This window comes from Canis lupus, chromosome 9 (assembly GCF_048164855.1).
Source record: "Canis lupus baileyi chromosome 9, mCanLup2.hap1, whole genome shotgun sequence".
Taxonomy (NCBI): Eukaryota; Metazoa; Chordata; class Mammalia; order Carnivora; family Canidae; genus Canis; species Canis lupus.
The window spans coordinates 69,852,337-69,875,120 of record NC_132846.1 but is presented as its reverse complement, the minus strand read 5'-3'; the positions used below and the strand labels follow the sequence as shown (position 1 = coordinate 69,875,120).

General features: G+C 48.5%; 1 protein-coding gene across 4 annotated transcripts in view; it reads right to left on the bottom strand.

Annotated features, from left to right (window-relative positions):
- Positions 1–22,784, bottom strand: part of EVL (Enah/Vasp-like) — a 146,669-nt gene that overhangs the window by 48,337 nt on the left and 75,548 nt on the right. For all 4 annotated transcript variants that reach the window (XM_072839912.1, XM_072839910.1, XM_072839913.1 and 1 more), the window contains exons 2-3: positions 7,006–7,174; positions 3,217–3,394 (exon numbers count right to left, since the gene is read on the bottom strand). In XM_072839912.1, coding sequence (XP_072696013.1) covers positions 3,217–3,394; positions 7,006–7,174 — 347 coding nt within the window. The remainder of the gene's footprint in view (positions 1–3,216; positions 3,395–7,005; positions 7,175–22,784) is intronic.

The following is a 22,784-nucleotide window of genomic DNA, read 5'->3' as shown; positions in this document are numbered from 1 at the left end:
GGTAGAGGTGGGACATGCCCCGTAGGACTCAACCTGAGGAGACCCAAATCTTAGGAAAGGATGTGATGGGAAGGCAAAAGCCCCAGAGGCCTACCAGGGAGAGAGGCATCCACTGAGGGGAGGGGAGGCAGCAGGTGAGCACTTAGGAGGTGCCAGACACCCATGGGGTCCCGTTCCCCCCCCCAACTCTGTAGTGGGACTGATAACCCTATTTTAGCAGGAAGGACACTGAAGCTTAAGGAAGATAATCACATCTAACAAGAACAAAAGGCAAAGAACCAATAGTATTTGTGCTCTTATCACATACCAGGCTCCGGATGCTAAGTGCTTTATAAACGTTTCTAAATGAATCTCCTTAACAACCCTGGGAAGTAGGGTTTATTATCCCAGGGCCCCAGGCGGCAGAACAAAGACTTACTCTAAGATTTACCTGCCCCCCCACCCCCCACAAGTGCTCTTTTGACTACAGCGAGTTGCCTCTCCCCAAGGGAGGGTAGGATGGGATTTCCAGATACAGAGGGGATTCAGGAGAGAACAGCACAATGACCTGGCAGTCTGAGGCCTTCTGCAGTGGCTGGTGGACAGAGCTGGGGGGTGGGGGGCTGCTGGTGCACACCTGGGCTCTGACAGGCCAAACTACGTACAGCAGATGGGGCAGATCCATGGGCCATGGTCACACGGTGCAGACGTCCCAGCCACAAGGAGCCGACAAAAGAGATGAACCATTCCCTGAGTGGATCCCTCATACACACAGTGCTGAGGGAGAGAAATCAGGTACAAAGTACGCCCTGTATGAGCTACACACACAACAAAGTCCAAACACAGGCAAAACTGCTCTGTCATCTCAGAGGTGACATCCCCTGTCCTTGGGGGATGGAGGAGGGATATGGTTGTTCTGGGGACCTACGGGGCTGGGAGGGGGCTGACATAGACACGTATAAAAGTTCATCCAGCCGCATATTCCAGCTTCTGCACAGTCCTGTCAGTAGGTCTCACTGCACATGAAGGAAAAGCTAAACTTGCTCAGAGGGCCTGGATCTCCTTCCACCAAAGGTCACTCTTGCAGAAGTAGATTAGGCCTCAGACAAAGAACTGGGACAGGCCACTGCTATACGTGGTGCGAGCTGCCAGTGAGGCCACCCTCACACGGTGACCCTAGTCCTACCCTAACCAGGATGTTCATCCAGCCCGAATGAGGCAGAGGAGCTCTGGGTCCTAGCTGACGGGGGTGAGTGACTTCCATCATGGTCATGGGCTGCTCATTTGGAAATGAGGGCTGCATTAGCTAACTCCTCTGTGACTATGGTAAATTTAACAAAGCAACTAGTAGTTTTTATTTAATGAGCAGTTGCTTTGTGAGGGTCAGTTGTCTGATTAAATTAAAACTTTGTTTTTGGGGTGCCCTGGTGGCTCAGCGGTTTAGCGCCACCTGCAGCCCAGGGCGTGATCCTGGAGACCCTGGATCGAGTCCCACGTCAGGCTCCCTGTATGGAACCTACTTCTCCCTCTGCCTGTGTCTCTGCCTCTCTCTCTCTCTCTCTGTGTGTCTCTATGAATACATAAGTAAAATCTTAAAAAACAAAACAAAACAAAACTTTGTTTTTGACTCTTGATGCGTCCACCTGTACAGATCAAATAAAGCTTAGCTCTCACATCCTGGGGCAGGGTGAGGTGGTTCAGATCAGAAACCTTAAACCCAGCTCATTTCACCATGAAGTACAAGGCCCTTGGGTGGAAAACAGTTTAGTAAACATCTGTTGGGTGCCTTCAATGCTCCAGGTACTGCTCCTGTCACTCGGAGGCTTTCTGAGGTGAGGAGAACACTCCATGAGTTCCTGTTCTGTGCATGACCCATGGGGAGCATACTCAAAATGTATTCTTTATTTTCTTGGAAAATTCTCTTAGGGTTTAAATTGGGCTGCCACCTAATAGGCCCAATAGATATGTAGAAGCCATCTCCCTCTAAGTACCACGTCCCCCACTTCCCACCCCGACTCTGGCAGCAGCCACAATGGGAGTGACACTACTGACAAGCGACAATGCTGGGTGACTGCTGTGTGTCTGGCAGCCTGCTACGTATTTTACACTCTACCAAAGAAAATTAAAAACAACTTTTTATCACCCTCATCTGACAGATAAGAAAACTGAAGCCCAGAAAATGAAGTAACTTGTCCAAAGGGTCCTCAGCTAGGATGTGTGGCAGAACCAGGACTCAAACATAAACCTTGCTCTTGATTATCAGGCTCTATCAAGGTTAAGACCTCCAGCAAAGCACAGGACCACATCCGTGGACATCAAGACACCTGCGCCCTGGACGGCTTCTGTATTCCCTCTGAAGCTAACACTGCAAATGTTCAATCAAAGCCACATACATTTTTGCCCTGCTTAGAAACTTTTGCTAGTACCACCCTGCCCCACTCCCTCTTGCAGCTCCACTGTTTACCCCAAGTACCAAGCCCGCCCATAGTCTTCCAGGTCCTTGGGACCCTTCACTGTGAAATTTCACGTCCAGCTTCTTTCCTCTGTGTGCCCAAGGCCCCAGAAACATTGCAGTGCACTCCCCCGCACATGCTGGGCTTTTAGGCCTGGATGCCTTTGCCATCAAGCCTGCGCTTCCTCTGCCTTGTGACCTCCTGGACCTTCCAAACCACAGCCCAGATTTCCCTCTGTGTGTTCCCTAAGTACTACATCCACACCTGGCTGGAGCACTCACCACGACTCATTGTGTTAGCAGTGTACAAATCCAACTACTGAGAAGTGTCCTGAGCAGAAGGACTCCGTCTATTCATTTCTTACCTATTTGCCTGGCCAGTTTCTTACACTCAGTAAATATTCAGTAAAAGGTCATTAGCCGCATGAATGAATACTTTAATTCAACAATGATTTGTTGCTTGTTCCCTCCCATCTCTGCTAAATATATGTTCTAGAATACAGAATATGATGCACATAAAACATATTTGGATATATAGCTTCGGGAACACATCAGTGCAAAGCTCGATCTCACAAATGGCAAGAAGATGTGAACACCATTCTCTCTTCCTTCAAAGTGTTACTAGGTCCTTTCAGGCTGGAGTCAGGCAGCAGGCCTCTCTGAGAACCCAAGTCATGTCAGCCTGATGCAGTTACTGGGCTAGGATAGCAGGGAGCCAGTGCCCAGGAGGGAGGGCGCGGTGAAGGCCAGGGTCCCGGCACGGGCCGAGACAGAGCCCCACTTACCTCCTTCTTGGGAATTCATGATGTTCAGGGCAAACAGCATGGCATTGGAGAAGGTGGTTGCCTCTTCCTTACTTGCAAAGTTCAAGCCGTACACTTGGCGGGCATCTCGCCACTGGTGGAAGGTCGGCGTCGCCTGATTGTACTTCAGCCCTTTCACGATTGAATAATTGATCACAACCTGGAGGGGAAAAGAGACAGAAATACCTGTAAATAAATACAAGGTAAGTGAGCTGGAGAGCGCAGCTCTGGGGCATGGATCCTGTGTCCCCTGGGGCCACCAGAGGACAGAGAGGTGGGGGTGGGGTCAGAAGGAGGGGAGAACGTGCCCAGGCAGCTATTCAGTATGACCGACAGAAGGGTGAGGCTTTGAAAACCAGCTATTTCTTTCTTTCTTTTTTTTTTTATTTCTTTCTTTCTAACAAATTTATTTGAGAGACAGAGAGAGAGAGAAAGAGAAAGAAAGAGAAAGAGAAAGAAAGAGAAAGAGAAAGAGAAAGAGAGAGAGAAAGAGAGACAGAGCAGGGCATAGGAGCATAGGGAGAGGGAGAAGCAGACTCCCTGCTGAGCAGGAAGCCCCATGCAGGGCTTGATCCCAGGACCCTGAGATCATGACCTGAGCCGAAGGCAGGCAGACTGAGGCATCCAGGCGCCCTGAAAACCAGCTATTTCACCTAACTAACAATGCTGTGTCGTCATACCCTCTGGACGAGAGGCCTGAGCTGGGAGTCAGGTTCCCAGAGTCCAGAGGCTGGTCCCTCCTCCCGGCCACATCACCCAAGGTGGTTCCACATTATATCAAGAATGGTTAAGGGGTCTTGAAGCAAGATGAAAGAAGACTCCAGTCAGTGTATCATGACCACTACAAATGGTCTATTTGGTAAATATTCAATGCAGACTTGAGAAGACTGTATATTCCTGTTGTTGGCTGTAGTTTCCCTAAACGTAAATTAGGTCAAGTTGGCTAATAATGTCATACAAATTTTCTATCTCTTTCTGATTGTTCAGTCAGTTTCTCAGAGGTTTTGAACCTTGGACAATTAGAACCCCTAATTCTGTTTCTGGATTTGTCTATTTCTCCCTTTAGATCTACCCAATTTTGCTTTATATGTTTTGAAGATATATTATTAGATGTGTACAAATTTAGGATTGTTAGGTCCTCCTTTTCAATTGACCCTTTCATCATTAAAAAGGTACTTATCTGGGCAGCCTGGGTGGCTTAGCGGTTTAGCGCCATCTTCAGGCGTGATCCTGTGCTACGTATGTTACTACGTATGTACACATATGTATGCAAGTACTAATGTATGCACATATATATGTACTATATATGTATGTATGCCCCATCCATTTGGGGAAAAGAGTGTCAACCACACTCTAGGAGCCTGTCTCTTGAACATGCAATTCCAGGTAGAAAGCTGTGCTGTCTATTTGACTGTCAGATTCTGAGAGTCTCTCAGAGTCAACACAGCCTTTGAATTTATGGCCCAGGAGGCCACTGAGGACTGCTGCCAGTCCCTCCCCACATGGGGAAAAGGTCTCCTCCCACATGAGCCTTGAAGTGTGGTTTCTGCTGAGGAGGCTGTGAGGTGCTGAGGCTCTAAGAACAAGGTGCACATTGGTTTCAGGGAGTCTGGTTCTCCAGTACCCTGTCATTTCCAGCACACTGTGCTATCTTCCTAATATGCCCTGGAGGACAACCACAAGGTGTGAAGGAAGGGTGGTGTGGGAAACTTGTCATAGTAGAAGCAATCGCTCAGGGAATACCCACTATGATTTAGGAGCTGCACCAGGTAATGGACCGCATGTCAAAGGCAAGTAGCAGGGAGGTACTACCGTACTGGCCCCTACCCATGTGTGTTAGGGAAATGTGTCAGATGCTTTTGGTTGTCACCAAAATCGGGGCTATATATCCTGCAATATATAGCACAGCGTAGCTCTAAAAGGCAGAGCCAGAACCAATGAATTGGAAGAATAGGGAAGTGGCTTCTGGAAGGTTTCTTTCCCTTTCCCTTTCCCTTTCCCTTTCCCTTCCTTTCCTTTTCTCTTCTTTCTTTCTTTCTTTCTTTCTTTCTTTCTTTCTTTCTTTCTTTCTTTCTTTCTTTCTTTCTTTCTTTCTTTCTTTCTTTCTTTCTTTCTTTCTTTCTTTCTTTCTTTCTTTCTTTCTTTCTTTCTTGATTTTATTTATTTATTCATGAGAGACAGAGAGAGAGAGAGAGAGAGAGAGAATGGCAGAGACACAGGCAGAGGAGCCTGACGTGGGACTCAATCCCAGGTCTTCAGGATCACACTCCAGGCTGAAGGCGGCACTAAACCACTGGGCCAGTGGGGCTGCCCTTCTAGGTTTCTTGAGGGGCGCCTGGGCAGCTCAGTGGTTGAGTATCTGCCTTAGGCTCAGGGCGTGATCCTGGAGTCCCAGGATCGAGTTCCACTTTGGGCTCCCATAGGGAGCCTGCCTTCTCCCTCTGCCTATGTCTCTCTCCGCCTCTGCCTCTCTCTCTCTGTATCTCTCATGAATAAATAGATAAAATCTTAAAAAAAAAAGTTTTCTAGAAAAACCTTCCTACTGGTAAGGCTCACAGACAAGGGAAGGCAATGAAGGTACCTGGAGTTCCAGGTTAGACCTTTTATCAGGGGTCCTGAAGTGGGGCTGTCCCTTTTAGCCACAAGACTTTGAAACTTAACAGAGCTGTTCTGGCCATAGCAGAAACCCATTCAACAGGCCACATACTAAAAATAGAGTCCTAAGTTTCTGTTCTTTGTTTTCTAATTGCCAACATGCTGATTTTTACAGAGATAGCAACTAACCTGCTGCTCAGTTTAGCAATGCCTTGACCAACAAAGGAGGCCAAGAGAGGTTATTTGGGTAGAGTTTTTCATAAATGCTGAAACCACAGAACTGTTAATTTCACTGCTAAAAATGCCCTTGTTGATCTCAATGAAGAGAGCTGGAGGCAGAACGCTGAAGAAGTAACCAAAGTCGCCGACCGCGGGTAAGCTACACAACCCCTTCCTCCACATGTCTACTTCATCCATGTCATGTCAGATTACTCTTAGTTATGTGCATGACTACTTCAGACAGAGGTGGACTTCAGTTTGTGTACCAGGTATACTCATAAATGATCTTGTCTGATTTGCCCAGGAGGTACCCTTAGGGATAGAAATGATCCCAGATTCTTCGAATCATGTTTTGTTTCTTAAGATTTATTTATTTATTTATTTGAGAGAGAGAGAGAGAGAGAGAGAGAAGCACGAGCTTGAGTGGGAGGGGCAGAGGGAGAGAGAATGTCAAGCAGGCTCCATGCCCTGCATGGGGCTCGATCCCATGACCCTGAGGTCACAACCTGAGCTGAAACCAAGAGTTGAACACTCAACCAACTACACCACCCAGGTGCCCCCAAATCACCTTGATATTCTTTCCAAGGTAAGACGGGTGATGGGGGGGGCTGATGAACCAAACATCTTCTGGCATGTTACCTATGGCTGTGCAGGTGGGAAGAGGCAGAGATTTTAAAACAGCCCTGCAATATCACTTCTTCAGCTGTTTCCCATCTATTATGTTATTCTAAAGTAATAACATGGTGAGGCACAGAGAGTGTGGATTACTGTCTCTGTAAGACAGATGTGAAAAGTGAGGCTCAGAAAAGAGTTTGCTCAATGCCTCAGACGTTGTTGCAGAATGAACCCAGATCTTCCAACTCCAAATCCTAATCTTATTTTTTCCTGACCTCTTTTTGCTGTATGTGGGGAGGGGGGCGTATGCCCATGAGTGTAGCCTGCCACCGTAGAGCCTACCTGCTGATCCTGAAGCTTGACCCCGACGACTCTGAAGGTGTTGCTGGCAGTGTTGTGGTAGATGTTTATCCGGCTGAATCCCTGCTGGCCAGGTTTGATGGGCACCCATTTCTTACTGGTGTCATCGTAGACCATCACGGAAGCCCGGGCTTGGCAGATACTCTGTTCACTGCGGACCAAGACAAAAGTGAAGTGTTAGCCTCAGCTGTAAGGCGTCGAAGCTGGCTTCCCTTTTCTGAAACAGAGGCCAACTGCTCCTTGACACACAGAATGTCCAATTGTCCCCGGAAGGGCTGTTCTATGAGGAGATGGGTTTTCATTCGCCAAAATTCACAGGGAGCAGAGAGCAAGGTCTGTGCCAACATCTTCCACCGCTCAGAAGATGCACAGCTTTCCTTTCAGGGAATAAGTACTTGAATGACAAAGGGATTCTGATTACAATTTGCCAACTGTCTACAACAGCCTAGGCACTATGTTAAATAAGACCTGCATTAAAGGGCAGCCCTGGTGGCCCAGTGGTTTAGCGCTGCCTTCAGCCCGGGGTGTGATCCTGGAGACCCGGGATCAAGTCCCACGTCGGGCTCCCTGCATGGAGCCTGCTTCTCCCTTTGCCTGTCTCTCTGCCTCTCTCTCTCTGTCGTGAATAAAAAAAAAAAAAAAAAAAGAAAGACCTGCACTAAAGCATCTAAGTGTCACAACTCAGGACACAGCCGTTCACTGCCTCCATTTTGTACATGAGAAAAGAGAAGAGAGTGGCTCAAAGACTTACAAAGATTTACACAAATTCACGCAGGTATTCAGAGATTAAATTTGGGACTTCAAGCCAGTTCTGTTGGACTCTAAGCATGTGACATAGATAATATTCTTCACAACACCCAAAAAAATGTTCTATTTATCATATTACGACAGGATAGTATCAAACAAGCTATATAGACAACAAAATGATTAGATGACTTTCTACAGAACAGCGATATAAAAAAACTAAATAGATGGCTGCACCCAACTTTGCTGAAGACATTTCCCAAACAACTTCATCTGTTCAGAACATGACAGAAAACCAGGGAAGAATCACTAGAGCTTCTCAGAGTCCACTGGCCTTTTCATTTGCATATGAGCCAAATAATATTGAACATGTAGTTTCTTAGTATCTAGCATATTAGAATTCCCAAATCGAAAAGGCCTGCTTACTATAGGTGGGCATGCCCACAACAGTGAGAAGTGGTTGTTACCAGAAGAGAGGCCATATAAATACAATTTAAGAATCAGGAACAATATTTAAAGCTCAATAATTTGAGGTCAATTAATATAGAAGCAAAAGTGTATATCCTAACAGATAATCCTAATGATGAGACTAAGTAGTCAACAAAAAGTCAAATTATGTCCACTTTACATATTTAAGAAGGCAGGAAAAGCAAAAAGATCCCTCTCCCCACCCCCCAGTGGTTGGGTGACAAAACAGTGTTTTTTGAGATTAGCCCTCAGTGACTTGGAAACCTCAACTTGACCTACACAGTCAGTTCCTAAGTGTTCCAAAGGCCTGAGCTCCCCCATGACTCAGACAGTGGGTGATCCAGTGGACAGACTGTTTGTTACAGTCTTAACAAGGATTTTGTGTTCAGCGCATATACAAGCCTTTCCACACATACTCCTCCACTTCACTGCACGTGAACCTCTACACACATTATACGACTGTCCAGGCAGTGACTTAATGTGCCAGGTGCCTGGTCTCAAATTCTCGGCTGGCCCCCCAGCTGTGTGCTCTGGGGGTTCAGGAGCCTCCGGTGTGTTTAACATCAGCCGACCATGCCATGTGCTGAGAGCTCTGTGGTGGGCAGATGTATCGGGAGTGAATTGTAAGGGTTTTGTCGTGTAATTGTGCTACTTCTTTTTTTCCCCATAATTTATTGCTCCTTCAACAAACATTTAAGGGGAAATCAGTGATGTTCAAAATAGGCATGGGTCCTCCCAGGAGACAGCTATATTAAGGGAGAAAAAATAAAAAAACAAATATTTTGCCATGCTTTGACTTCTCTGAGTTTGGGAGCCTGAAGCCACGTATCTTTTAAAAGACTACACCTTGGAGGAGGAGTTCTCCCCTAGCTAAATCTTTGGGGCCCTGACTTCATGAAGTTGAGTAGAAGGGAGAGGAAACTATACACAGAAGCAGACTGACCTTGGTTCAAGTCATCCCAATGTGGACTGAGCACAGACCAAGTTATGGTCTGTATCTAAATTGTGTCACTGACCGCTGCTGACACACTCAGTTGCTAACCGTGAGTGGGCAAGTAGGCGTGTGTTCCTGTGTTCTCAGGAGCTGGGAGGGAACCTGAGATGTGGCATGGCATTACTTAGCAAAACGTAGACTTCTGAAGTCAGGGGGATCTGAGCTGAAATCCCAGCTCTACTACTTGCTGGCATGTGATCACAGGAGCCCCTGAGACGATTCTGGGGAAGCAAATCAGAAAGGTACTGTGTGATGGGCAACGCTTTCTAGAATCCCTGTGTAGCAGCCATGGAAGTGTGCCCTTCAGATCTCCTTCAAGGGAACCTATTGTGGGAGCAGAGCTGACCAATGTCCTAGCTGCCACCTCCCTGGATGCCCCATCGAGGTATGCACAGAGGCTACACTTCTCTGGGCCGTTTTCTAACGTAGCAGGGCTGGTGGTGCGGGCGTATTCCTGCCCGACACGGGGCTCTTCCACAGGGGAAACCTTCACTAGGGGCCTGGCACCAGCCCGAGGTGCCTCCTACTTGGCCCTTGCGCCCTGCCTTCTTTCACAGATGGCAGACCTGCATCATGGCCTGAGGCTTCCCATGCCTGCTTCCTCTGGCCTTCACTGACAGTTCCTCCAAAGCTCCTGCACGCTAATCACCTGAAGGCTCCTGGTGTCTGCTTCTCAGAACACCCAAAGTGACACACCCTGCCATAGTGCAGGCAGGGCATGCCTGTCTTGTTCTCTGTGGGCCCAGGGCCTGGCACGTAACAGGTGCTTAATCAAAGCTCACTGCAGAATCTCAGAGCCCAGGGATGCCCAAAGCCACCCTCAGGTCCACGGCAGCATGCCTTCTAAAGCAGCCCTACGTGCAGCGTCCCAGAACAAAAACAGTTTCCCAAAGCCGCCCATTCTGCTGGGAAGTGGTTTCAGCTGTGAGGCCGTCCCCCCTCTTCTAAGCGACATTGCACTCACTGTGCTCCAGAGTTACAGAGGTGTTTTGGCTAGCCCGTGACAGTCCACTGGACACCTGAAGGGACACCATGGTCCTCTCGCATGTTATCTGCAGGACAGAGCTGCAAGCCCCTTGCCATCACAGTCACTCTCCTCCAGTGAGTCCCACTTTTGTCACACGTTCCCTTTGTATCTGGGTCCTAGGAGTGGATAGGACATTTTCATCTTGGTCCGACAAGCACAGATGCCAGTAAGTCAAAGATATTTAGTGATGCAGAGACAAGATGACAGACAGTTCCTGCCCTCAAAGAGCTCGCACCTACCTCAAAAATGAGACAACTCATCACACACTTCGGTAAACCTGGAGGGGCTGGGGGAGCCAGGAGACTTTCTGAGGAACTGCTGCGTGTGCTTCAGACGAAGAGCTTCAACCCCAGGTGAGCTGAGGAAGGGGACATGGGATTCTCGGTGGGGGAGGCAAACAGCCAGTGGAGGTAGGGAGGCAAGAAGTGTGTGTTCTGCAAGGAACCACAGCTCCTGGGGAGCTGGCGTGTACCTGGGATCCCCATATACCTTTTAGGGTACCCATTACTGTGCTCGCTCCTAGTTGGTGCTGAAACACCAAGCGATATTTTTCTTATTGTAATTATAGCTCTGGTTCCTTGTTGTTAACACTTCATGTTCAAACTGAACTTGGAGTTAACCAAGAAACCCACTTCCCCCCCCCCCCCATGTGAACAGCACTCGCTATCTCTGCTTATTTTATCACCACTACAAAACCTAAATGGAAGAAAATACCCATTTCTTCTACTTAAGATTCATCTTGTTTATATTCCTTTGGGATCTTTTGTTTTAATAAAATCTCGATTGCTGTCCAGCCTGGACATTGTCTCTGAGCTCCATATAGCCAACTGTCTTCTCTGCATCTTCCCTGGATATGAAAACTCTGTAGTATCCACAGGCATCATAAACTTCATCCGTCTAAATCAGTTATAATTTGAGGGCAGTCAGATAAATGTTTTCTTTCTAAAAATCTTATTGGACAAATGAACTATTTATGAAAATGTACATATAAAATTTGCTTCACTAAATGAAAACAGACAATTCCTCCCCACCCAGCAGGCCACATATAATCTGACCTGTGCCTGCCATGGCCTCAGAGCTTCCCCACCCCGGCTCTGAGGAGCCCCAAAATGCATGAAGCTGGAGGGAAAGCTAAGGTCAATTTTGAACAGGGCTTCATTTCTGACGGGCTGTCTTTAAGTGACCCAAACAACTAGCTGATTAGTGGGGGAAAATCCATCACAATACATCATTTGGTTTGTGCCACATGGTCCTGCATCACCAGGTTGGTGGACTTTCCCCCCTGGGGATCTACTGCTCTGAGCAGTAGGACCAACCAGTGTCTCTCCCAGAGGAAGGCTCTCTTGGAACAAGTGGTCCAATCCCACTGTCATCTGGCTGTCGGACAGGTGCACGCAGGAATTTGTAAAAAAAAAAATTGAAGCCTGTCATTTCCCTGCTAGTGGCATATGAGACATTCATGAAGCTTTAAAGAACCCTTTCATCAGGAGCTCAGAGTAGAAAGACTATGTGACTCTGGGCCTCAGTTTCCCCATATGTTTAGGCTAATCTGACTTCAGGGGGTCCCTCAGACAGCAGTGAGTACTTTCTGAGCCCAGCTCCCAGCAAGGCGCTGTTCATGGCTTGTTACCAGTTTGGCATTTTACTCTTTTAGACCACACATTGGAGACTATATTGAATATCTGCTGAGATCCCTCACTTTCAAAGAGCAAACCACACCGCAAACTTTCTGTATATGACCAGGGATCCTCTTGGACTTGACATAAAATCCCCACTCATGTGTCTGGAGAGAAAACTTAACTGGCAGGGCACCCTGTGGCATGGCCTGCAGTGCCGGCAGCTATAAGTGCATTTCATGCTCTCAACCCATCGGTGCTTCTGGAAAAGCACAGCACCCCGCCTCACCAGCCACAGGACCTGACCCACATGACTGGGAAGGAGGTTTCCAAACTTCTCCCAGGATCACATGGACACAATATCCCAGCCACGCGCTCTCCAACGCAGTCAACTGGGAAGCCCTTTTCACCCCCCCAGGTTCAGGGCCCTTTCAACAAAAACTTAAAGGACAGTGTGTAAATTCACCTAAGGACAAGGGATGTAAAGCCAAAAAGGGCACAGAGAGGAACAGGGGTGATTGCAGGGGCTTGCTGGAGAACAAAGTCTGGGGTTGGGGGAGAAGGGACAGCCTGAGACCCTCCAGCCAGAGCAGCACTCGTCAGCTTGTCCCGGGTCAGTATCCCCTGCCTCACTAGACTGTGAGCTCCTTAAAGGCAGGACCCTGCTATTTGCCCCTTTGTAGCCCCAGTCCCTGGCATGCTGTGGATGCTAATAACTGGTGAATACATGACTCTCAGTAAGTACGTTTATGATGGTGAGCCCGTGGGAACATTCCATTTACAAACCTACTCCATTTATTCTCAGAGATCGAGTAGCTGCCAAATAAAAGCATCTGTTACAGATTACCACTGTTCTCTGTCTCATGACATCTCGGATGGGAGAGCCGGGAAGTGGAGACTCTGAGGTGGGCTCACCATACACGGTGCCTGGGAGGCGGCCACCTCTGCAGGAACCCCTCAGCCTCGCCTGCCTTCCCACCCAGGCTTGGGGAGGCAGAAGGTTGTTCTGGGCAAATGTGGGCTGCCGTCCCTGGCGCCTCTGACTGAGGAGCCACATTCCCTGTCCTCAGATCTCTTCTGCAAAGACGAGGATTATACCTCCCTGGCCCCCAGTTCTGGCAAAGCCTCCTGCTCAGCCCAGCACCCTGACGTGGTCGCCCCCTGCAGACAGAACAACCCATCATGCTGTCCAACTCCAGCAGGACTGGGAACAGGGTCTCCTTGGGACTGAGGGGTTTCCTGGGAGGCAGGCAGGTCATTTGGTACGAAAACCTCAACAGTCCCAGGCAGACCAGGGTGAGCAGTCACCCTACAGGTAGCTCCTTCTTTATCTTTTACTCAATAGCCATGACAGGCTTAAGCACCTGATACACACCCATGAACGTGAGTTTGGCTGATGTGAGTTGGTACGATCAGGTGCCCACTGCCTACCCCCTACACCCCACTGCTCCCGCTGGCTGTCCCTTTTTTTCCATCAGGTTTCAGCCTGCCTACTTACCCCATTTCCTCGCCACATGCTCATGCTCCAAGCCTCTTTGGAACCTGGCTTCTGTCCCTGATGTACACTTGCACAGCTCCACACAAGGTTGCCAGTGGGCGCTTCCCAGGACAGGTGGCTGCTCTGCAGATCTCAAACCTCTCATCTCTCTTATTGAACAAATGCAGCAACAACGTCCATACTTTTGAAAATCTCTCCTGCCTCTGCCTCTTTCTACTCCCTGGCTCCTGTTTCTCTCTGGCAGCTCCTTGAAGGCTTTTTTATTTGAGGTTTTCTACTCGCCACTTATGGGAGGAGTGTTTAAAATGGGGTTCACGGAAAGGCCTAATGAGTCTAAGAATTCCCTGAAATTCTTTGCAAAAGTGAGTGTGCAAGCTTTTTCTGAAGTGGGCTTTTACTATGTTCTCAAAGGGGTCTTTGCTCCAAAACAGATGTTAAAACCACTTTAAATGCTGGTGCTCCCCAATATGAGCCATTTAGAATTTCTTTTCTTCTCACTTTGTGTCTGTGACTCTCAAAATTGCGTGGAGCATAAGGGTCAGGTAAGGTGTTTATGAAAATACAAATTCTCAGAGCCCTCTTCAGGGGATCCTCCATACACGTAAGCACTTGGAACAATACCTGGAGTCCTAAAGCAAAGAAAACTAGGATATGATCCCTGCTCTTGGCCCTTCACGCCTCTCCTCCTTGCCCACCTGTTCATGACCTCTGTCCCCTACTCTCTCTGGCCCTTCTGCTCTAGCTCGTGCTATTCCCTTGGCCTGGGATGCTTTCTCCAGCCTAGCTTACCAGTAATTCCTACTCATCCTGAAGACTTAAGATACATGTTACTTCTGTTAGAAAGTTCTCCTTGAAGCCCCGGGCTGAGTTAGATGGTCCATCTCTGAACCCACTTAGCATGTCCTGTACCTTGGCACCTAACAGCTCTCACAGCAAGGGACTCCAACCACCTCCTACCTTGGGTCCCTCTACTGGGCATGAGTGCCACCAGCGCAAGGACTACTTCCTCAAGACAGGCTTCCCTGTGGGGTTTAGGCCACAGTTCCTGTCCCAATTGTTTATCTCTGGAGTTCTGAGACAATAGGGCAAATTCTTTGTGCTCTCTGGGCACTGGGCTGCCCACTGTGCTTGGCACAAACCTGCAAGGAAGGGCAGTCTGTCTACACAGCCCAACCAGCAGCCTGTTGATAGATAAAGTTGGTCTCACAGCAAAAGCATCCTCCTGACACTCGGCCAGTTACAGTGACTGGCCAGTATTATTCAAGAGATTGAAGAAGAAAGGTCTTTCCTTGGTCCAAGGTGCCTTCCCCCTCCTCTGCCCATAGGTCTGAGTCTCACCTTTTCTTTTCTTTTTTTTTTTTTAAGATCTTATTTATTTATTCATGAGACACACAGAGAGAGAGAGGCAGAGACACAGGCAGAGGGAGAAGCAGGCTCCGTGCAGGGAGCCTGATGCGGGACTCCATCCAGGGTCTCCAGGATCATACCCTGGGCCAAAGGCAGGCACTAAACCCCTGAGCCACCCAGGGATCCCCAACGTCTCACCTTAAAGCTCAGGACAAGCGTCACTGCCTTTGGCAAACACCTGCTTCATTCCCACTCATGTAGTAAGTGGGAATGAAGGGAAGGGGAAAGGCACTAAGGGAAGGGCACTAAGGGAAGGGCACACAGCAAGCCCTGGAGAAGAGCAGGACACGTCCTTGACCTTAAGGAGATTATAATCTTGCAGGAAACACAAGGTGTTACAAGAAGGGCACCAGCTACTAGTGCCATCACAGGGAAAGCAGGGGTTCTCTGGGAGAAATGCTCTTCTGTCAGAGCCAATAAAATGTAGGGTTTTTTTCTATATGAAGGTGCCTAGCATTCGGTAGTCTGTGTGCTCAGCAAGTGTGTCTGCCCCTTCCCCCCCTCGTTGGCCCCATGTCCTCTGACCCCTTTCAAGCTGCCAGAGGGCAGGCCCCATTATGAGCCACTAGCTCCCCGACACCCTCCCCAATGTAGTATGGGGCCACCACCCTTGCAAGCCTGGGCTCAGTGGCTGCCGAGCAAACTAATAAGTGACGAGGGAACAGGAGAGGCCAGAGAGAAGTGGCCATAAATAAATGTTCCAAAAGCCAAGCAGAAACGGAGCCAGACCCTGAGGCGGCTGGTAAAGTCCCGACTTGTTTATTTTCAGCATGCATGCAACGAAAGTGATCTTGAAACGTAGGCTGAGAACCATTGGGAAGGAAGCCCCTCAGCTGGCAGGATGCAGCCGCTGTGCAGGAGGTTGGGGCCACAGGAACGTGTCTGGGCGTGTGAGTGTGAGAACGTGCGAGGCTACCCCCCAGCACCACGGTGAGGGGCAGTGGGGAGGGGGGCCTGTCCTCTCCTCCACCACTCTTTCTGTCTGAAGCATGAAGCATACCTCCCACCCCACGGGCAGGCCCCTCGCAATCGAGGCCTGTGTGATGTCATGGGATGCTCAAAACAACACTCCCGGGCAAGTGATTACATTTGTCCCTATTAAGTGATTCGTCCCCAACAACAGATGCCACTAACTGAAGACGACTTTTCTTCCTTTCTCTGGAGGCCTCTGCTTCTGGCTCCCTGTGCCTCACCCCGAGTGCTCCCATCGCCCTTCAGCACTCCTCCACACCTCGCCCCTAGCCTACCTCGCTGTCTCTTCCCGGCCCAGGCCAGCAGAGCACAGGCCTCCACCCACTCCACTCACGTCCCTCCCTCCAGGGCTGCTGGTGGCCTTCCAGTAGCCAGTCTTGGAGTCTCACACTCGCCCTCAGTCTTGTCCTCTTAGCCTCCTTTCTGCATCTTTCCGCTGGCTCTTCTGATGGTGCTAGCTGGGCTCATCTCTAGACTGCCTCTTCTCTGACCAGGCCTTCCCAGTGAACAGGGGCAGAAAGAAAGTCACGAGAAGTCTGAGTGGCTGGTGCTGGCCAGGGACCAGAGGTGTATCAAAAACACAGGCCAGGGGCGTCCAACCAACACTGCCCCTCATGGAGACAGTGCAGGAATTGAAGGGGGACAGCATCAAAGTCCAAGCTCTGCCAGGCCTGGCCTGTTACCTGTTAGCCATACGACCTCAGGGAAGTACATGATGGTTCTGTAAAATGAGGGAAATGATCTTTCTTGATAGGTTTTAAATTTCTTAGAGCTTGGATAAGTCTGAGGAGATAAACAGGAGCGGGGATCCCTGGGTGGCGCAGCGGTTTGGCGCCTGCCTTTGGCCCAGGGCGTGATCCTGGAGACCCGGGATCGAATCCCACATCAGGCTCCCGGTGCATGGAGCCTGCTTCTCCCTCTGCCTGTGTCTCTGCCTCTCTCTCTCTCTCTCTGTGACTATCATAAATAAATTAAAAAAATTAAAAAAAAAAAAAAAGGAGCGTAGTTTACCAATAACATGATTAGCTCCTGAGCTACCATCTTGAGCAAGGAAATGTTGGCTCTGGTAATGGCAGATGTACATGAGTGGAGACTTACGGAATCAGTATGAAGTGCTTTTGTACCCACACGCAGAGCCATCACGACCTTATTCTTTCAATCTCTACAGAGAAAACCCAGGTCTCCAGCAGGTTCTTCAGGGTGGCCTGGAGGGGCAGGTGCAGAGAGAGCCCAGTAGCCAGGCCTGGATGCAGGGGTAGCTCAAATGCCAGGCCCTGCTCTGCCCTGGGACTCTCCTGTCTGTCTCCAGCCTGTCCTCTGTGTCACCTCCTGGGAGAGTGATCTCTTCCCACTGAGAAGAGGCTGCTTCACTTTCCCCTATACCATTCAACATTGTACTGAAGGTCTGTTGGTTTTCTCTCTCCCCCATGAGGAGAGAAACGTTTCTTTTTCTGGTTTGTTTTAAAAATATTATTCATCTCTGTAGCTCCAGTGCCTGTGATTAGTGATTGCTCAGTGAATACCTTTGGATAAATGTCTGCTTTTGGGTTTGCCTACTTCTGCTGGATATTGCATTTTAGACCTTCAAGGGCTCTTTAGTGGAGGTACAAAGGCCACAACTCACACATGAAATCTGGCCAACCTCTTTTTCTGAATGCTCTCTCTTTGCACTCATTTAAAAACAAACCCCATTTACCGTAGTACTGACTACATGCCAAATATACTCCCATGCCTACTACTTAAAGAAACTCAACCACTTGTTAAACACAAGATGTGGTCTCTGTCCTCAAGTGGAGGGCACACGTGCACACACCACATAGTCCACAAGGTTCAGGTGTGTGCCAAGAACCATGGGTACAAGAGACAGTGGACATTTCAGGCACACAAACAACATCAGCAAAAGCATGGAGGGGAGAGCTCGGCTTCCCTGGCCATCGCTCTGGGCATCCTGCCAATATTCAACACACATTTAAGACCCATTTAACCTACACCACGGGTGTCATGATGACCCAATTCAGTGACTGAGGAACAGAGGGACTTGGAATCACAGCTTTGTCAGAGCTCAGAAATACTCACAAGTACTTTATTTACGTGGAGGAAACAGGCCTCAAGAATGGGAGTATCCCAGGGTCCTGTGGTGTTATGCGGATGGGCTGTGTCTAGACCACAGATCTTCCTTTCTACCATACAACAGGACTTTGTTGCTTTACTTAGTAAAGCATTTTTTTTTTTTTTTAGTAAAGCATTTTTATTACCACGTGACTTATCTCTTATGTTTTTGTTCCTGAACTATTTGAAAGTTACAGATATCATGATACTTTAATCCTAAGGTTTTTAGCACTTTTTAAAAAAATAAAGACATTCTAATGGTATAATTAAAATACCATTATTACATCTAAGAAAATACTTTACTAATAGCTAATACAGAACCTGAATTAAAGTTATCTAATCTCCCAAATGTTTTGATTTTTATAGGTCCAGGATCCACTTATTTGGTTAGGCAGTTTGCTTACTCTCTTTTAAGCTAGAATGTAGGCCATTTTTTGTTTTTTGTTGATGTTGACTTTTGTGTGTGAAGCCTTCTGGCTAACTGTCTTGTAGGCTGTCCATGTTCTGGACTGTTTCCTCATGACTAGGTTCAGACCAAACAAGTGAGAACCAGACATAAGTGATGGTGGATACTTATTGGATCCCAGCACATTAGGAGGCACATGAGGGTAGCTGCCTCCTCTTCCAGAGGCAAAGTAGATTAAGGAAACTACCACCAGATCTCTCCGGTGGAAAGGTACATTCTCCCCTTGGTATTCCTCCCCTTAATGGCAACAGGCTTGAAACATGTTTAATGTTATGTTTTCAACTTAAAACATGTATCCTGAACTATTTCATACCTGTGAGAAGTGGTTTCCACAATCCCACTGCTCAGTCTGGGAATAGGTATCACCTCAGGTGAAACTGTTGCACCTTCTCCCCAGATCTCAGGACCCCTCCCTTCCCATAGGAGCCGGTGTCTTGAACTGGATGCTTACTGATTCTGTGGGTGTTTCTTGTAGTACATGCACATAAACTATTTTACAGAAGTGGTTCTTGAGATCCTTTTGTTTCAGGACCCTTTCGTGCCCATAAAAACTACTGAGATGCCAAAAAGCTCGTTTACGTAGGTTCAGTCTGTCCGTATTTACCATAGTTGAAATCAAAACCGAGAATTTTTTAAAACACAGGAATGCACAGGCACACATTTCATTACCTGTCACATTGACAATGTCAACACATGTCATGAAGCCTCTGGAAAATCCCACCGAGCGCTTATGAGATGAGTGAAAAAGGCAAACAATGTCTCAGTGTTATTACAAATATAGTTTTGACTCACAGATCCCTAAAAGGGCAGTTCTGACCACATTTGAGAATGGCTGAACTACAGCAAAGAAAACAGTGGGTGAGGTTTGCATATTTTCACACGCAGAAACTCAGTGCTAACTGTTTGAGCCCCATTTTTATAAGCATCAGAATGAAAGAAAGGCTTTGGGTGAATGAAGGCTAAACTCAGTGCCCAGATCTCTTTTCTTCCAACCAAATTGGTTGGGAGAATCAGATCACTACGTCACCTGCAATCAAGATGTTTGCCTTTTCTGTTATAATGCCACTGGCCCAGATGCTTGGACAGCTGCTCTCAACTTCTCTGCGGAGGCTAGTGGAATCTGGAAAAAACACTCCAGCCAACTGTTGAGAGAGTCTGATATTCTTAGAAGCCGTCTCACAGCTACTTCCCACACTTTCTTTCAAGGCCACCAACATAGACCTTTCCTTGGGAAGTCGTTTGACAGTCCATGTGGACACTAGGGCTACTTGAACCTCAAAACCACTTATAAATTCTAATACATGCCCGTTTCCTCACAGTATATGATTCCAATCACTTGTGGACGTAGAATGGGTTTCAACACAGCCTTGGGACAGCTGCAGATCTCTGGCAGGACCAAGGACTGGGGCAGTATGCTTATCTCCAAGGGCAAATTAATAGCCCAGGAATGAGACCTGGCTTAGCCCCTGATATTATCAGCTCAATACACATCTGAGTAAGCATAGAGGACAAGCAGAGAGGTCCTGCTGCACGCTGGGCACATAGTGATGAATGACTGACAGAGACAGACACGGTGAGCCATAGGAGGACAGAGCTGTCCTCCTCTCTCGTGGGATGAACGGTGTGAAATCAGAGACCACAGAGGATAACAGGAACGAGGAGGCCCTGATCTGAATCTTGACTGCAATTTGGGGGGAGTTCCTTCAAGAGGCTACAGCTAAGCTTAGCTTTTGAGAACACAAGAGATCTGGTTTTAAATCCAACTCTGTCAAGTGATACCACTGTGACCTGGAATGAGTGACCTCTCTGCTGACCCCTGTTCTTACCCGCAAGCTGTGACTAACAGCACAACACCTCAGAGGATGAGGATAAATACAGTGTCCACCACATGATTGGAACAATGCTTGGCAAGAAACACTCTAGAAAGCGTAGCTGTTTTTCTTTTTCGCCTTTAGGGGTTCAGCTACAAAAGTAAAATCATTGGATGAGACCGGTTTTCAGCCACCTTCTGCCCAGGACGCACCAGGAATGCAACATAGTCCCAGGAGAACGGCCTAGAATCATTGTGGTAATGTTTTTCAATTGAGGGCACATTGGGTTCTTTGGAACAGAAGAAGACAGAAGTCTCAAGAAGCTCTCCAAATGACCTGGCTACATGTCCCTGGGAGCAGCAACTGAACAACGTGATATCCGAGGGCTTGTTTGACCATAGGCTTCTGGGACTCTCTGACTCGCCTGTGAGGACAAGACGTCTAAGGAAACGCCAGCTACGCCTAGAAGCAGTCTTCCAAGCCCTGCTACAGAGGCAAAGGAGGGGGCTGGAGGGACTGTGGGGCAGACTCATGTTGTGTGAGGCTTCTCACACCTTTCCATATTCCAGATCTGCAAGGCAGTGGAACAAGCGGTAATTACCATGTCTGAGGAGCCAACTATCTGACTGTACAGGGAGCCTTGGTGCCTTCACTCTGAGAACAAGCAAGATGTCTGCTTTTCTGGCCTCTTCTCCACCCTGCCACATCCACTGAGCAGGAGCTTTGGTAGCTCAGGCATCTCTAGCATCAGGCATCAAAAGTAGTTTATTAAATCCAGCAACTGGATAAATGTGTATTGTTTTTGGATTAGTGAGCAAGACAGACAAAAGTCTGGGCTCCCTTGTGGAACTTACATTTTACAGGCATGGAGAAAAAGATAAATAATAAAAATAACAAATAAGTTATGTAGTATGTTGGAAGGTGATAAGGCTTTAGAAAAAAACAACACGGTAATGATGAGAGGGAGACAAGGGAAGGGACTGGAATGAGTAGGCTCTACCAGAAAGGGGCAGACACTCTCTCCGCAGCCTTCCTGCTGCACTCTGGGATCAGCTGGTTCCCATTTAGTGCAGTCTGGTTCCACCAACATTTAGTGGGAGCCTGTCCTGCACAGGCTCAAAAATCCTCCAGAACTCCCAACTAGCCCTCCAGCTGCTTACCTCAAGCCCCCCACCCCACGCTGTGGTGAAAGAAACCACAGGCCACCTGAGTTGGGATCTGACCCAGCAGAACGTCCTGGAGGCTGTGCCTCAAAGTGCATCCCAAAGCCCCCTGCTTCTTCCCATCTACACTGACTGCCTCATCCGCAGCCCCAATCACCGCCTCCTACCAGGAAGAGGGCAAGTGCATTGGGAGGTCTCCCTGCCTCCACTCTTGCCACCAGACAGACATTAATCCACCCAGCGACCACAATGATTTTGCTTAAGCCTCTGTGGGATGCCTTTCCCTGTGCTTAACCATCCCCCAAAGGCTTCCCATGACACAATAAATAAAATCTACTTCCTCATTAGGCTTGCCAGTCCTATATGAGAAGGCCTGTCCATTTCTTGGCCTCTATCGCCTTTCCCTGTCCCCTGGCTCACATAGCTTCACCCTCCTTATTCTCTGACCCCTGACCTCACCAAACCAGGAAACCATTCCTGTCAGGGCCTTTACATTTGCTGTCCCCACTTGCCCCTGCCTCATGTGTCCATCTTTGGATTTTTGCACAGCAGCCTCGTGACCTCACAGCTGAGTGTCTGAATACATGTCCCCCACCTGGGTGCTAGGCGAGGTGATGGCCCGGTCATTTGCTACCAGCCTCTGGCGCTGTTTGGTTTCTCTCTCATCTTTGGTTTATGGTTTCTTGACTACATCCCCTCCCTACCCTGCCCCAGTGCAGTTTTCTGGACAGGACGGCCTGTCTTGTTCCCTTGTTTCCCTGGCACCTAGAGCAGCCTCTGGCTGACACTGACTGGAAGGCTGGCTCGGTTTCTTTCTAAAAATCATGCCCTATCCTCCAGGGTCACCCAAGGTCAAAGTCATTCCCAGCAGCCCCAACTTCTCAACCCCTGTTGCTCTTCCTGTCTGTGCTCATCGCTGTGTGTCTTGTGTGGAGCTGCAGACTCACAGGCTCTCCACCTATGAGTGCTATCTCCCTGACTCTGCGTGTCTCTACATCTCTGAGCAGAGACCAGCTCTTGGTCATGGCAGAAGGACAGAGAACGAAGCATCTGGAGTCAGCAGCTCAAGGCTATGTCGCCTAGTAGGTTGCTCCTTCTCCGCTTTGGTTTCTTCCTCTGTGAAATGAAAGCAATAAAAACAAGACCTGCTGCCCTCAGAACTGCTGACAGGACGGAAGGCAACGTTGCCAGCAAGGGCAGGCTGGACACTACCATGTACTCAGCGCACTCCCACTCCCAGCCCACAGCTAAGCACTCGGGGAAACGTTTCTTGGCTTATGGATGGCCAGAGTGGGGGCTAGAAGACAAGTTTTCATGATTCCAAGACCCTGTGGACCCCCACCACAGGCACGATGGTGTCTGCAATCTAGATGTTATATACCTGTTATATCCTAGTAGGAAGCAAACCAAAAAGCTTGCTGGTTTTCTAGCTGCTGTGCTTGTGGATCCTGCGGCGGCCTTACCAGCCTTGAGTGGGGAGGGAGAT